General features: G+C 51.6%; 1 protein-coding gene across 1 annotated transcript in view; it reads left to right on the top strand.

The window, feature by feature from the left end:
• The window catches only part of PDLIM1 (PDZ and LIM domain 1), a 46,717-nt gene extending 32,987 nt beyond the window's left edge, over positions 1-13,730 (top strand). Inside the window, exons 5-8 of the mRNA XM_026055803.1 lie at positions 2,692-2,888; positions 8,235-8,389; positions 11,379-11,496; positions 13,207-13,730. Coding sequence (XP_025911588.1) covers positions 2,692-2,888; positions 8,235-8,389; positions 11,379-11,496; positions 13,207-13,393 — 657 coding nt within the window. The 3' untranslated portion in view covers positions 13,394-13,730. The remainder of the gene's footprint in view (positions 1-2,691; positions 2,889-8,234; positions 8,390-11,378; positions 11,497-13,206) is intronic.
• The last annotated feature ends 878 nt before the right edge of the window (positions 13,731-14,608 follow it).

The following is a 14,608-nucleotide window of genomic DNA, read 5'->3' as shown; positions in this document are numbered from 1 at the left end:
GCAGAAAAAGCAGCAAGGCATGAAGGAAATTACTGTYGAATTCGGGTTGTCCCAATAAGCTTTATAATGTTATTACTCCTGTGATATTTGTTTGTAGGACTCTCAGGTTATATAACTTCTACCATGTTCTCAAGGTGGGATTTTTCCAACCTAATCTTCAGACACCACCTTCAGCACCAATTTAAGCTATTATAAGCTCTGTTATAGTCAGTGGACTTTATGCATGTGAGAGCCACTACAGATGTCCTAACACTTTGAAAGCTTCACTTACAGTCTTGTATCTTATTGCACAGCAGAAAACCTCCCTGTTGGCTGAAAGTGGGGCGGTGATATCTCCTACCTAGGTGCAGTGCTGGAGCTCACGTTGCAGTTCTTCTTGGGGTCAAGGCACTTCTAGCRTGACTGCAGTCTCTTTCCCCCGTCTGGTTCTCTATTTTCACGAAACTTGAAGGAACATAACCATCCTTGAGGACTCTGTCCCTCTGTCAAACTGAGTTGAGCTTGRCTGACTGGTTCAAAAGGTCTGGTGGGGGTGGCAACATGCCCATGTGCATATGGAGTATGTATTTGAGATGCTTCACTTCCTTAGGAAGCCAGAATTAAAAAAAATACCCTACATTACTTCCCTTTCTCTAATTCTTGGTTAATACTTAATTTTTTCTGCAATACAGACTGTGACATGATTTAAACTTTGAGTTTATCATCTGACCTAAGAGTATAACTTCTTTAGCCTAAAACTTCTGCCTCTGTCTTTGATTAAAACAACTATTCATATGCACATCTGAAAACATTTCCTACTTGCAGCCTCTGAATGGTTTTGTAACATATGTATTTAATGCTGATATAAGATCACTGATACTTTTCCCCATGGTGTGATTTACAGGCTGAAGTAATGATTTTTTTTTGCTAGCATCCACTGTTTCTACCATGGGAAAGACTGTTTTTATGAGTGCTGCTATGTGCCTTGAATGAGATTGTAACAAAGGGAGATTAGCTAATTACTCCAGGGTCTGTCTTCCGTTAGTGTGTGGGAAAGTTGCACGGCTGATTTCCGTATGCATCAGCCAGAAAGCCATGCAAGAGCGGTCCTGCTACCCCACACCTGAACAGCTTGGGCTGCTCCACTGTTTTCTAATGACTTGAAACTCATGGATGTGTTTGGATCTGTTCTGCCCTTCTCTGAGGGACCCTTGATGCCACAAATAGCACTTGAGCACCGCGAGGCAACATGACTCACATCTCTCTGTTTGGGAGCACTAACCAGCTGCCTAAGGAAATCTAGGGACATAAAAGYGATTTAAAGAAAAATCTGTAGGGGAATTTATTCATATGCATTTCTAATGAATGTTTGTTCTGTAACTATAGCTCTATCAAACAAATGCCATGAAATGTTCAAAGGGCAGCGAAGGCTCCTGTCGTTGCTATAGGAGTGGGAAGAGGAACGGGTTGTGCTAATCAGAGTTGGGAAGTGTGGGCCCACGGTGTTAACGAGGGCCATGTTTCATCCTGTGCTGCTGGGCGTTAGCCCGGTATTGAAGCCGTTCCTCGTCTCTAGAGCTGGCTGCAACATTTCAGAACATGCATTTCTGTGCCATCTTTTTGCTCCRGATATTTCAGCCATCTCTGTGAATGTTAGTCCTTTCTTCTGCCTGCTCAAGTGAGTCCCCAATGTGCTTTCTCGCTTTGATCTAGCATCTTCTTTGGGTAGAAATAAGCCCTGGACATAGTTATYGCTGCCCAAGGCTGCAATTCCCAGTGTGCTGGTGATAGGGCTTATAAATTTCACCATTTTCATTAGAGCCATCTGTGATTCAGAAGAAATTTACCTCGTGTCTTATTTAACTTGTATTTGGTCCCTTTCTTATTAAATTATAACCATTGGTTCTGGTTCTAAGTGTCCCTTAATACCTCTGGAAACCTCAGGTTTATATAGACCTACAACTCATTGGTCTGGCACTAAAGAGGTCTCTGGTCTTGTCAAGGTATTTAACTCTTGCTGCCTTTGGAAAGTCCTTTGCATTAGCAAGGGTTGTCTTCCCTCCTTTGCTGGAGGAATTTCTTGTCCAGGAAGTCTGATCTTGTTTGTCGAAGAGGACTGTGAGCCCCAGCCTTGTGGTGCAGTTCACAGATTAGCTGAATGGGCAGACACACTCCAGAGCATTTTCAGTAATGATAAATCCTTTCTTTTTGGGGTGCTCTTATCTCAGCAAGGCCAAACATTCAGATGTTGTCGAGCAGAGCTCCTCTTTCTGCCCCTTATCTTCACTGTCCCATAGAAGTCCGCCCTGCTTTCAGGAACTGCAARGAATGCTTAAAATCTGTGGTGCATATGGAAAGGTAGGGCCTGTGGCTTGCAGTAGGCTTGCAGGTGCTCCAGGCATGTGGCGGCTTGAGCTAACAGCTCCAGCAGCGTTTCTGAGCTCTCACATGCCCAGCATGTCAGCTCTGAGACTTCTTCAACATCAGCCTTGTGTGAGCCACCTTAGCAACCCAGGATGGGGATGGGGACCCCCGTGAGGTGTGGAGGACACCCTCCTGCTGCAGTGGTGTGGCTCTGGGTCACGTGCTCCCCAGCTGACACCACRCACCAACGCAACCGTTGCAAGGGCTGCACGTGCCGGGGCTGCCCTGTCACGTCCCACCTGCATGCCTGAGCACCTCTGACTTTTGCCTTTGCTCCTCTGCATGCAGGAAATAAGGCACATAGGAAGCGCACACAACCGGAGCGCGGTGCCCTTCACTGCTGCCACGGCTTCCAGCTCTGCCCCCAAAGTCATCACTGCTCAGTACAACAACCCAGCAGGCCTCTACTCCTCAGAAAACATCCAGACCTTCAACAGTGCCGTGGAGTCAAAGTCATCGTCTGGGGCCCCGGAGCCTACCAAGCCGTAAGTATCTCCCTCGCCTCTGCCTCCCTGCCCTGCTCCCCAGGGGAAGGCTCCCGGAGGCTGAGCTCGCTGCAAGGRTCCCCAGTCTCTAACCTGGAAACGCTCTCTTTCAGGACAGGGGAAGGAGCGGAGGTGTGAGCGTGGATGTGGTTCCCAGGGCAGAGCTCAGAGGAGTGGGGSATGTTTTCTGAGATGCAGAAATGAAATTAATGCTGTTGTGTTTCTTTGTTTAGCAGAGACCGAYGCAGTTTCAGCGTGCGTTCAGCTTGACATACCAGCCCTCTGGTCTGCACAGGTGCCTGATAGCTTGTTACGAGCACTTTGTAAAGTTAGCGTTTTGTTTTGGCTTTGTGGGCGATGCTGGGCAGGAAGGGTGCCGTCTCGTGCAGGAAGCATGTGCTCCCCCATTCTCGGTGGCCTGTGATGCTTACACAGGCTCTGTCTAAGTTTGGATCTTTCTATTTTTATTATTGAATCCTTTTTTTTTCACATGAGATTTAAAAAGTAGCTGGAACATTCATTCCTATGTGAGCARTTTTATATATGGAATTGAAATGGTCCCAACCTGGAAAGGGGCTACTGATTTTTGCAACAGCCTCTGAGCTTTGCCAGAGACATTACTTTTTGCCAAAAGTCCAAGGTTCCTTGTCTTTTTAGTTGCAGCTGTAAGTCAGGAGCCAGGAGCTTTCTGAAGTCTTTCTGGCTTCTGAAGTCTTCTTTCACTGCCCTAAGTTTCTGTATAACAGTACCAAAATGCTTAGAAGATTTTGGCCACTTTTGCAACAAAGGCTGCAAAATCCATGCTTTAGATGGTACTTGGCTAAATTCCTGGCTTGTGAATGGGCAGGCAGAAGTAACTTCAGCCTCTGCTTTTGCAGCGCCCGAAGAGCTGAGATTGTGGTTTAACACAAGCCTGAAAACTYGTTCCTGACCGAAAAGGGCTTCTCGCACTCGAAGCCCAATCTGCAGCATGGACCCTTGTAGGCAGAGCTGTGATGTTGCAGCTGGGTGACAGACGCATTCCCCAAATTCACCTCTGATGGACCTCAGTGGGGTCATTCAGGGGCTGAGTCAGGGCAGAGCAGTGGCCAGGGAAATCTGACTTTGTGTTAAGCTGATGGTTTTCAGTGAGAGCCTGGGGCCTCCCTCTGCCATTGAAAGCCCGTCCTGGTCTCCCCATTGCACACGCAGGGATGTGTGGGTTTGCCTCTCAGGCAGCCTTCCTGTTGCCTTTACACTCCTGCCCATGTGTTTTGCTGAGTTATTTGTTCATGGCGGAGCTTGTTCTGGGTTTGCCTGGCATTTGCCAGCAGGACGCACGGTCGGTCTGCACCCAGTGGCCGGATCCCGGCGTTGCACATGGCAGCAGCACGAGCAGACCGGCCCCACGGCCCGTCTGCAGCGGGTGTGCAGTTGGGGCTGAGTTACAGGGAGAAACACCAGCGACCATCTTCCTCATGTTTGGCCTTGCAAGGCCGGTGGGAGGGCAGGGAGCAGCTGTCCCGCTGAGCAGGGCTGTTGGGGTCCRAGGGGCGACCCCAGCCCCGCGTTTCTGCTAAGGCTGCGGTAAAGGGTGAGGGCCTGAGCTCTGCAGCAGAGCTGTGGGCATGTGCTCAGGTAGCTAGTTCACAGCAAATCCACTTTTTCATTSCTTTTGTGACCCCGGTGTTCGCTCATCTGTGGAGCAATGGTGTTTGGGTTTGTGCTGTGGACGCCGCTGGAGAGTGAGGCTGGAGCCACAGCACTAGCCAGAGGCCTTTAATGTGGAGCAGCGTGCTCCGCGGTGTATCCCTCTAGCAAAAGTGACAGTCACTGTTCTGGAAGTGTTTGTATTGTCGCTCTCCATTAATTTCTTCCTTCTCTCCTTTCTTCCTCCTCTGTATTTTTCTCTCAATTCCACAATGCAAAAACCAAATGAACCCCCAAACAAACACAACTCAAACTGCCCTTGCAAACGCCGTGGCCCGTAGCTGTCTGTCGCCATTGCAGGCGCCCATCGCCTCGGTCTATGACCCGCTGCAGGCGCCCCCCAGCAGGCCCCCGCTGCAGCGGCGGCACAGCACCTCCTCCGTCCCCAGCCCCGTCCGCGTGGGGCCCGAAGAGCTCAAGCGCGCCRCCCAGGCCTGCCCCAGCAGCCCCGTGGAGCTGGCGGTGCCGGGACTCAGGGTGCTGCACGTGCAGTTCAATTCTCCCGTGCAGCTCTATTCGCAGAGAAACATCCTGGACTCGCTGCAAGGGCAGATCTCCTCCGTGAGCCCCGATTTCCCCAGGTAACCGGCCGCTGCCTCCATGGCTGCCTCGCCACGCTCACTCATCCACATCCTGGCGTCCGCGAGGGGCTCGTCCTTGTCCRTGGCTCACGGCGTTGGCCTCTCGCAGGGCAGCGGGGAGTTTGCATTTCACATTTTTCCATCATAGTGCATGACTCTTGTCACAGCCGCTTTCTCCACGTTGTGTCTCTCTGCGTCCAGTGCCCTGTGAAGCACCAAAACATCATTTCAGTCACTGTCATCCGTTGCGTCCTACGTGCCCGCGCAGCAAAGGCAGTGACCGCACCTGCCAGTCGTCCTGGAGGAGCCGCTTGCAGTGAACGGACTTGCTGGAGTGGGGGAAAAGGGCATTTTATCCCCAAAGCTGGTGTTTCCTCTGGACCTCTGGTTTCGCCAGCCGTGGGCGCGTGCTGGGCTGTGGCACGGGAAGCACGTTTCATTCCCGAGTCACGCAGGCACCCCAGGTCTCCTCTTAGCTGGTAGCGCTCGCCAGCGCGGGGCAGCCCAGAGAGTGGCCGGGCGTGCGGCGGCTCCGGGGCTGCTCCTGCCGCTGCCACTCGCCGGCTGCGCGGCCGCGTTGCTTGGGGCCGTTTCCCGGCCCGCAGACACACAGGGTGCTCGTCCGGTGGGGTCTGCACAGCCCSTGGGAGCTGTGGCGTCCCCGTGCTGCCGTGCGCTGCGGCAGCTGCTCCTTGTGCCGCTGGGGACCGGTACCCGTGCCCCTCGGTGACAGCCGGCAGGGGTTGCAGTGAGGAYGTCAGGGTTAGCGTCTCGTGGGAGAGCTGCAAGGCGCCGTTGTTTGGAAAAGCTAAGCCTTCGCAGGAGTTATCGCGCTCCGTGAAAGCCACCGAGGCTGTTGGGAGTGCCGCCTGCAAAGTCTCCATCTCGAGCAAGCCCTGCGCGTGGAAAAGGGCCGGCTCCAGGGGCTGGTGCTGCTGCAGGGTCGGTCCCCGCAGAGCAGCAGGCGCCGGCGTCAGCCGCCACCCGCGGGCATAATTCATGTGCCTGTGTCCTTCCCATCTGAGAGGTGCATGTGGGGCTTTTTGTGTATCCCTCTGCCCTGCCAGCTTTAGGTGTTTCACTATTCTGGGTACAAATTCTAGGGTTTTGGTTCTTTTATGGTCTGTCTGAAGTGTCTTGTATATGCAAATATGTCTATATGCTGCATATCCAGAAGAGCTGATCTGTATGTTTTGCACACTGGCACAATGCATGGTTGAAATGTGATGGCTTTGTCTGACACTCGTTCTCTTTAAGATGATTTAGTCTTTGCTTTTTGAATGCATGTTAGTGAAATAGTCTTAGTATGCAAACTTATGATGGGCTCCTCAGCCTCATATTTTTGTGGGTGGATAGAGTGGTGGGAGAATATCAGTTTACATAAACAGAATGTAATGTGTAGCATGGATTCATTTGAGATAAATCTGGGACATTTTCTGTGTAATAGAAAAGATCTGATTTTATTTTGGGCAAGAGGCTTTAGTAAATAAGATTCATGCTTCAAGGGTTCAGCTGCTTGCAAGTCTAACGTGCTTTGCACTCCAGTGAAAATTACTAAAGATTGAAACATTTTATGAAATTTTTTATGGGAATAGCATTTTATAACATGTGCGATCACTTTACCTTTGATGCTTGCAAAGTTTATTTTGTAGAGTAACTCTCACATGACTCAATTGCACATTGTCATGGAAAGTATGCAGTTGCCTTCTCAAGATAAAGATTTTCTTCTCTCTACGCTTTAGTCTGAACTTCAGGATGTTTGTGTACATTTCAGGCCATCGCAGGGTGCAGGAATGGTGAAACCTAACAGACCATTTACACTGAGAAGGCTGCATTACGTAATTGAGCAGTCAGAGGAGACTGTCAGTTGTCTCATTTTTCCCGAGGTGTTTTATTCCAGCCTCAGAATACAAGGCTGGGAGGGACCTCCGCTGTCCTCTAGTCCATCTCCTGACCAGCATTGATCAGCTTGAAGCCATTCCCAGCAGATATTTGTCTGGTCTGTTCTTAAATCCTTCAGTATGGAAGCTCCTCACCTGTCCATGGCGATCTTCTGTGGCGCTTCAGTGTCCGTCTGCTGGAAAGCTTTTCCTGGGGGATATTCAAATGTCCTCCTGTAGTTAAAGCCTATGATTTATCCCGGACTCACTAGACATGGAGAAAATTCGGGCTAATGTCTTCAACTCTCCCCCCTCTTTTTTTTTTCTTAAGACCGTTCTGGTGGCCCGGTGACCACCGGTGTGGGGCTGCTCCACACTGAGAAGCTGCACATGCGGTACCTCAGCCTTTCAGCTGAGGGTGCAAGTCTCTTGGGACGTATGAGCGGCAGCAGCAGCAGCGCCTCAGGAGGCAGCCTAGATGGGGGCTTCGTCTTAGCAGGCAAAAATCCAGCTGTGCCATTGACTGGCTCATTAACCTTAGTTAAGTGCTGTGAAAGGGCTGTGGCTCAGGGTCCCCATCTATAAAATGGAAGAAATAACACCCACTTGAAAACCAAAAGAAACTGCTGCCAGTCAAAGGATCTTTTAGCTAGATCCTACAGCTGCTAACATGTGAAGGTGGTCTCTAGGAACAGTTCATAGGATACTTGCAAAGATTTTTTTTTGAGGGGGAGATGGAAATAAAGTTTACTTAGTTTAAGATTCATGGCAGTCTAAGGCAGCCGGCTAAGGTAGGGTAGGTGTGCAAGGAACATGCATATGTGGCACAGTACCATGTGGGATTCCCAACCCTGCACAGTACTTCTTCATTTTTCTATTAACAGAGCAGTTATTTCCTGGACAGAAAGTTTTAATTTCTGGAGTGTGTGATAACTGCAAAGCAGGGAGAACATGTGGAGACCGGCTGGGGGCGGGCGGTGGGGACCATTGACAGCGGCGTGCGCGGAGAGCCTGGTGTGCGCATCCCACCAGGACCACAGCTGCCTTGCGCGAGCACATCCAGCGCCTCTGTGTTTCATGGTGTCCTGTTGTGCCTGTGTTTTGCACGTTCATATGATGCACTGTGATAATTTTGCTAGCGGGACTGGCTTTAATTGTTCGTCATTTAACAAGCTTGCGCTCTTCTCCTTCCTCAGCTTAGATCAGCACATCCAGCCCCCGAGCAGTATCGCCGTAGACAAAGAGTCTGAGGTTTACAAAATGCTCCAGGAGAACCAAGAGTCGAACGAGCCACCCAGGCAATCTGCTTCCTTCCTGGTGCTGCAAGAGATTTTGGAGTCRGAAGAGAAGGGTAAGCAGTTGCTGTGTGCCGCGTCTGAGTGCGCCCTTCCCTTTTGCCTTCCCTGCTCTGTAACGTGCACCGCGTTTCAGAGCAACATCTAAAACTATTCTCCTTTCTTAGCTCTTGCTTGTTCGAAGTGGCAAGTATAGAGGGTTTCTACAAAAACCTACAGACTCTTTTCACAAACTTCACTCCTACGTTTCCTCTCCTTGTTTAGTGTCAATGTCCATGAGCTCATGTTTCTCATTTATTGAGTGAATGCTTAAGAAATGAACCTCTAYGATGTTTCATGGTTAAGAAGGAGTTAAAAAGAGTTGCACAGACCTTTCTAAAGCTTTGCTCCTTTCAACTAATATTCACTGATAAAGACCATTTTAGATTCAAGTCTTTGGGAGGTAACGCAAGATAGTGCTCTTCTGGTGAATCCTAAAGCTTCCAATTTCCATCCTGCTATGCGAGGAAAAAAARATTCACTTCTACAGCTGAATGTAAAATTATGGATCTGGGTTATGGCAAGCAGTTGAAGGCTTTTAACATCTGAAATTTCACTCAGCTTGGCATTTTTGATCTGATATCTGGACTTCTGTGGTTCAAGACTATAGACTTTACAGTCAAACTCTCRTTAACTTATGTGAGGACCAATTCATATTCCATTCTCTCCTTAAATAAAAAAATAAACAAATAAATAGGAAAGGAATTCCAAGAATGACTTCTTTCCCCCCCCCCCCAGACTAGCTGAGACTTTGTCTTTTGTGTTGTTAGCTTGGCAGTGGGACGTTTAATTTCATCCAACAAAAGCCTGGTGCTAGGATATTCACCAGAGAGGGAAACAGATCAGCTGAGGGCTGTTGTCCAAGTGATCTGTGAGGAAACAGGAAAATGAAAGAAATAAGGAAACAGCAGGAAGGAAAGAAACCAGGCTCTTGCAGTCATAAGCTGCTGTTAGAATGCCTATCTGAAAGCATCTTTTAAATGCTGTGTGTTCGCGCCTGCCCCTGGGGGCTCTGCTCCTGCGGGGAAGGGAAGGGAAGGGAGCAGCCTGGATGGCTCATGCACCAAAGCACCCTCTGGAGGTCCTCCCCCCCTGCTTAGCAGCTCTGAAGAAGATAAGAAGCAAAAGCCTCTTTATTTTATCTTTCTTTTGAAGATTTGCAGCGTTATTGGGATTCTCTGGCACGAGCTTTGCCTGCCTGATCACAGGCCAAAACAGGCTCTGGCATGGTTCCCCCGTGAGCTGATAACCATCGGTGCGGAGCAGGGCCGGTGGGTTATGCAGCCCCCCCAGGAATGTTGCTTGCTGCACAGGCGCTTCCCCTGCGGCACGGCACGGCGCGGCACGGCACGGCGGCTCCGGCCTCCCTGCTCAAGCGCCCGACGCTGCTGAGTCAGATGATGTTCGTGGTGATAAACAGCACTTCTGCCAGCCTGCTCCTGCTCGTGGGCAGCGGCACCTGGCTCCCAGCCGGGGCAGGCGCTGTGTCGGCCGAGCTGACCGATGCCGCCTGGGAGCTGTGCGCCCCTGCGCGCGGCGCGTGGTGCCCCTGCACGGAGGCAGAGCCGCATCCGCAGGCTGGCCCAGCGCCGAAGGACTGATCCAGAGGCACAGCGGTGGCACACCACCCACCGTGGTGAGACCAGGGCGCTCTGGCCTCTCTCCATGCTGCAGCACAGGACGGGCAGCTCCTCTGCTCTGTTTGTCTCCCGGCGGCGCTGTCCCGGGCTGTGACATGTTTCCGGCATTGCTGGTCACCAGGTTGTGCCTCAGCAGGTTTTCTCCTGCCTTTCACCAGAAACACTGGATGCAGTTTGCTTGTGGCTTGACAGCAGTCAGAAAGATTTTATCAGCCTGTCTGAGGTGGCCTGGGTCTGCCCATCAACCCCAGCCCTGGCAGTTTCTCTCATGAGCTCCTCTTCCATGTTGCAGTCTCTCTGCAGCAAACCCAGTCTGAGTTTCTGCCCATCCCTCCTTGCCCCTGCCTGCTTGTTCCTCTCTCTCCCTCCCTGCATTTCCACTTGGGATGATCTCTCCCTTTTCATCCCTGTGGATCACTTCACTGGTCTGGGTCACAGCCCCACTGCAGGAAGGGGTGGCTGTGCAGGGACATGCAGCGCGGGAGCCTTTCAGATGAGCTCTACTTCTGGTGAGCACGCTTGAGAGGCTCTGCAGCCCTCCTGCCACTGTTGCCTGCTATTGAGTCTCTTGCAAAAGTCATACAGATAAGACTCATCCTATTGGTGGCATCATTTTGTAAGATGCTCCTTTTTCACAKCAGATATGCTTGCCTAGGCTTGCCTAGGACCCCGCACCTAGGAGCCCCTGCAGCTGTAGGCCTGCACGTCAGCAGGTGTCTCTGGCGAAGGACCTGCAGATCATCCCTGCCCCAGAGAAGTTGCACTAGGTGAAGCGCCATCACTGGAGCATGCCCCTCAACAGCAGGACCGGGCGAGGAGATCGCCAGTGCCCCTGGGACCCTGCAAGGTGTTTGTTAACCAAATCTTCCAGGCGTCCCGGGGAAGCCAGCCCCACTCTACACCAGACAGCTGGGTGGAAAAAGACTTTGACAGTCCTCTCCAGTCTGCTGGGTCTCTCGCCTCCTGCTTCTGAGCCAAATCTGGCAGTTGGCTTGGCCCTGACTGTGTGGTCGGGACATGCGAGGCAGACTCTAGTACTGCTGAGGACAGGGCCAAAGCTTGCTTTGCTTTGTATTTCTGTGCATCAGAGACAAGTTAGCCAAAGTCTGGTGACCTTTTTAGATGAGAAGGGACAATATCTTGTCCAACTGCCTGCAGTCTCAGGCCCTTGGGTTTCCAGGGCCATGTTCAGCTGTTTCCCTCCTCTCTCTCCTCCCCTAAATCCCAGTCTCCTTTCCATGCATGAATTCGTGCCTCTGAGCCAGGGTTAAAGGGAGTCCTACCTTCCTAGCCGAGCATCTGCTTTGTGGGGAGAGCCTGGGGCGATGCATCCCACATGCTCTGAAGTGCTCTCCTCCCCACCTAGGAGATCCGATCAAACCGTCTGGGTTCAGGAGTGTCAAAGCCCCCACCACGAAGGTGGCCGCATCGATCGGGAACGCCCAGAAGCTGCCCATGTGTGAGAAGTGCGGATCCGGCATCGTGTAAGTAACCCTGCCCTGGGGCCGGGGGCTGTGGCCAAGCACCGCGTGCCTGCATGGAGGCTGCCCGCCAGGCAGGGGCTGCAGCCTGCGCAGCTCGCCCGTGCGCACGTCTGGTGTGTCTGGGAGCAGCTCAGGGCACAGTCACCCCGGCCAGCCTTGCAAGTGCTAACTCTGCGAGTCCCTGCAGTGCCGCAGGGGCTGGGTTCCCCTCTGCAGATCGTGTTGATGGAAAACAGGGCAAACCCTGATGAGACACACGCCAAGGCTGTTGTGACTGCAGAGTTTCACCTGCTACCTGAAATCTGTTTACAGCATCCAGAAACAAAAATGGCCTTGCCACTTGGGGCCTGGGTATTCGATTGCTTTCAYGCTGTAGTCCTCCCAGCTGTGGAGCAGTGGCTTGCCTGGGCAGACAGTGGCAGCAAGGGCTGGGAGAGCTGCGCCCTGTCCCCACTCTGCTGCAGGACCACACGTCTCCGCTGTGTCCATGCAGAGTGAATTTTTGTTGTCCTCACGTGGTTAAGTCCAGCTTCTAGCACAGCAGGGCTCGTGTTTGATACAGAGCTGCTGTGCTGTAAGCATAAGCACGAGGGACCCAACCCATGGTTTTGAATCTCTGTTTAGTTTCTCAACCACAAATTCTTCTACCCTCGTTTTCTTCTTCGCATTCCTTTCCCTGCAACCCCCTTAGCTTAATAGTGGCGCTCCAGCAGTCAAGTGCTGGTACCCCACCTGCATCTTCACAGGAGAATTCAGATTTCTGCCATGCTGGCTCCCCGCAGGCAGCTATTAGACTGTTGCACCACTTTGCTGAGCCCCACTGCGCTGTAACTGCATGGCCTTGGCATGCCTCGATTGCCAGGGAATGGTGGAGTCATTACGGAGGCAATACTTTTAGCCTACGAATTATGAATCAAAGACAAGTGCTACAATTACTCTGCCAGCTGGGTAGAGCTGGAGAGAAAGAGCAAGACTATGAATAGCACTAAAAACTAATGAATTAGAGAAAATATAGATGGCTGCTGGAACAAAATTATACTCCTGGCAAATTGTGGTTGTGGTGGTGGTGGTACTTAACAAGTTACTATGTAGTTTTCCTCATCTTTTGGTTAAAGCTGTTAAGTTTTCCGATAGAAGCTGGAACAGTTCACTGCAGCTGCAGCTCCTGAATAGCAGCATCTGAAAATACAGCGGGATCTGGTGTCTCTGTGCTTCTCCTGCAAATACCTGGTGTTTAATTTGCTAGCAAAAGGGCAGTCACTGATTCTGCAGCCTTTACCCCCCTCTGTTGGTGGTGGCATTAATTTCTGGATCCGTTTGGGAATCCAGTTGTTTTGGATGTGGATTTTGCTCTCCCAGATGGTCAAACTGATTGCTGCCACTTGATGCTGAAGGCTGTAGCGCCATCTCCAGCTGTTGGCCACAGCTGCCTTGAGAATGATTTCTGCCACCACAGGAGATAGGCCTGTCCCAGTAGAAATTAAGATGACCATTGCTAGAAAGCACTTCCCAGAGGAGGGCTCCCATGTGGTTGGCTATAATTGGGCAGCAGCATCTGCCTGACCGGAGCTCGGGGCTATACTTTGACTTGTTGGGGAAGACCTTTTTGCAGGTGAGTGGGGGGGTGTGGGTTGGCACGTGGCCAGGGCCCGGGGCTGCAGGTGGTGGGAGTGCGGTGGTGGGAGCTGAGCAGTGCTGGTCCCTCCCCAGGGGGCCCTTCGTGAAGCTGCGCGACAAGCAGCGCCACCCCGAGTGCTACGTGTGCAGCGACTGTGGCACCAGCCTCAAGCACAAAGGACACTTCTTCGTGGAAGACCAAATCTACTGCGAGAAGCACGCGCGGGAGCGGGTGATCCCCCCAGAGGGCTACGAGGTGGTCACCGTCTTCCCAAAGTAACCCCCGGTGCAGGCTGTTYTGCTGCTGCTGCTCTTCCTTGGAAAGCATCGTCCCTGCCTCCTTGCCAAATCCTGTTTGCAAAGAGGAATGCTGGGCACAGCTTTGAATTTCTTTGCCATATTAATCCTCCATCTGGTCACWTGAGGTGTCACTAATTCTTCAACATTCTTTCATCTTTTCACTTTTTTTTTTAATACACAGATTTTTTTTGTTTTCCTCCTTTGCACTGTCAGTCAKACAGGAAAATCAGAGGCCAAAGCCAGGTTACAGCTGTTCTGTGTCTCAGTTATTTACCTTCTGTTTGCATTCAATAAACAGGGTGAATCCAAAAGAGCTGTGTCCACTTTTATCTGYGTGCCTTGGGCTGGGGGCAGGCAGAAGAGGTGCTCATGGCTGCGTTTACCCTGCAGAAGGAGTGACAGTGGTCCAGCTGGTTGCCCCAGCTGCTGCTAGCAGCTGCCTACTGGCACATGGGCAGGGCCAGGTGGGCACAGCCGAATCTCCACGTGCCCACGGCTGTGCCCCATGGCACCCCAGCTCCAGCGTCTCCAGCCTTGCAGCTGAGTGACTCCGCTGCCAGCCCCGTGCTGGGGTGCAGCAGCTCCCTGCCTCCTCCAGGGTGTAAAAATAAATGGTTTCTAAGATGTATTGTCATCTTTGTTTTAAAACAAACCAACAGACTAATGAAGTTTTGGGACTTGGAAAAAGAAGGGGTTCACCCCGAGGTCTGTGGGTCACTGTCGGCAAAAGCTATGGAAAGGGTCATTTTCCTGCCCCCACCAAAATCTCCAGCTGTCTTCAGCAATGCAGCACACTGTTTCCAGTCCTTTAGTGCGCATCACACTGCCGCACAGCTGCCTTTCCAAAGAAATTCCCATCTGAAGTAAAGCTGAAATATCACTGAGATTGCAAGCCTCCAACTGTGCAGCTTTTTGGAGGGCTGGGAAAGGGGTATAATTCGCAAACCTGACTAAATTTAGCTCTTCTCCTCCATCTCCTTCTATGGGCAGCAGTGAGCAGCAGGCAGGCAGAGGAGCTCCACCAGCGCCTGCTCCCGGCTCATCCCCGGGGAGCTGCTGGCTCGTGGGGACGCTGTGGCCTGCAGGTGCTCGTGGCGAGGGGGCGCACAGTGGGAATGCCCTGCAGCACGTGGGGGCACAGCACAAACACGACTGTGGATACTCACACCAGCAGCTTTACTGTTTTTTTTTTTTT

This window comes from Apteryx rowi, unplaced genomic scaffold (assembly GCF_003343035.1).
Source record: "Apteryx rowi isolate R43461 unplaced genomic scaffold, aptRow1 scaffold_126, whole genome shotgun sequence".
NCBI lineage: Eukaryota > Metazoa > Chordata > Aves > Apterygiformes > Apterygidae > Apteryx > Apteryx rowi.
Note: the sequence above shows the minus strand (reverse complement) of the source record. Positions and strands in the feature narration are given on the sequence as shown.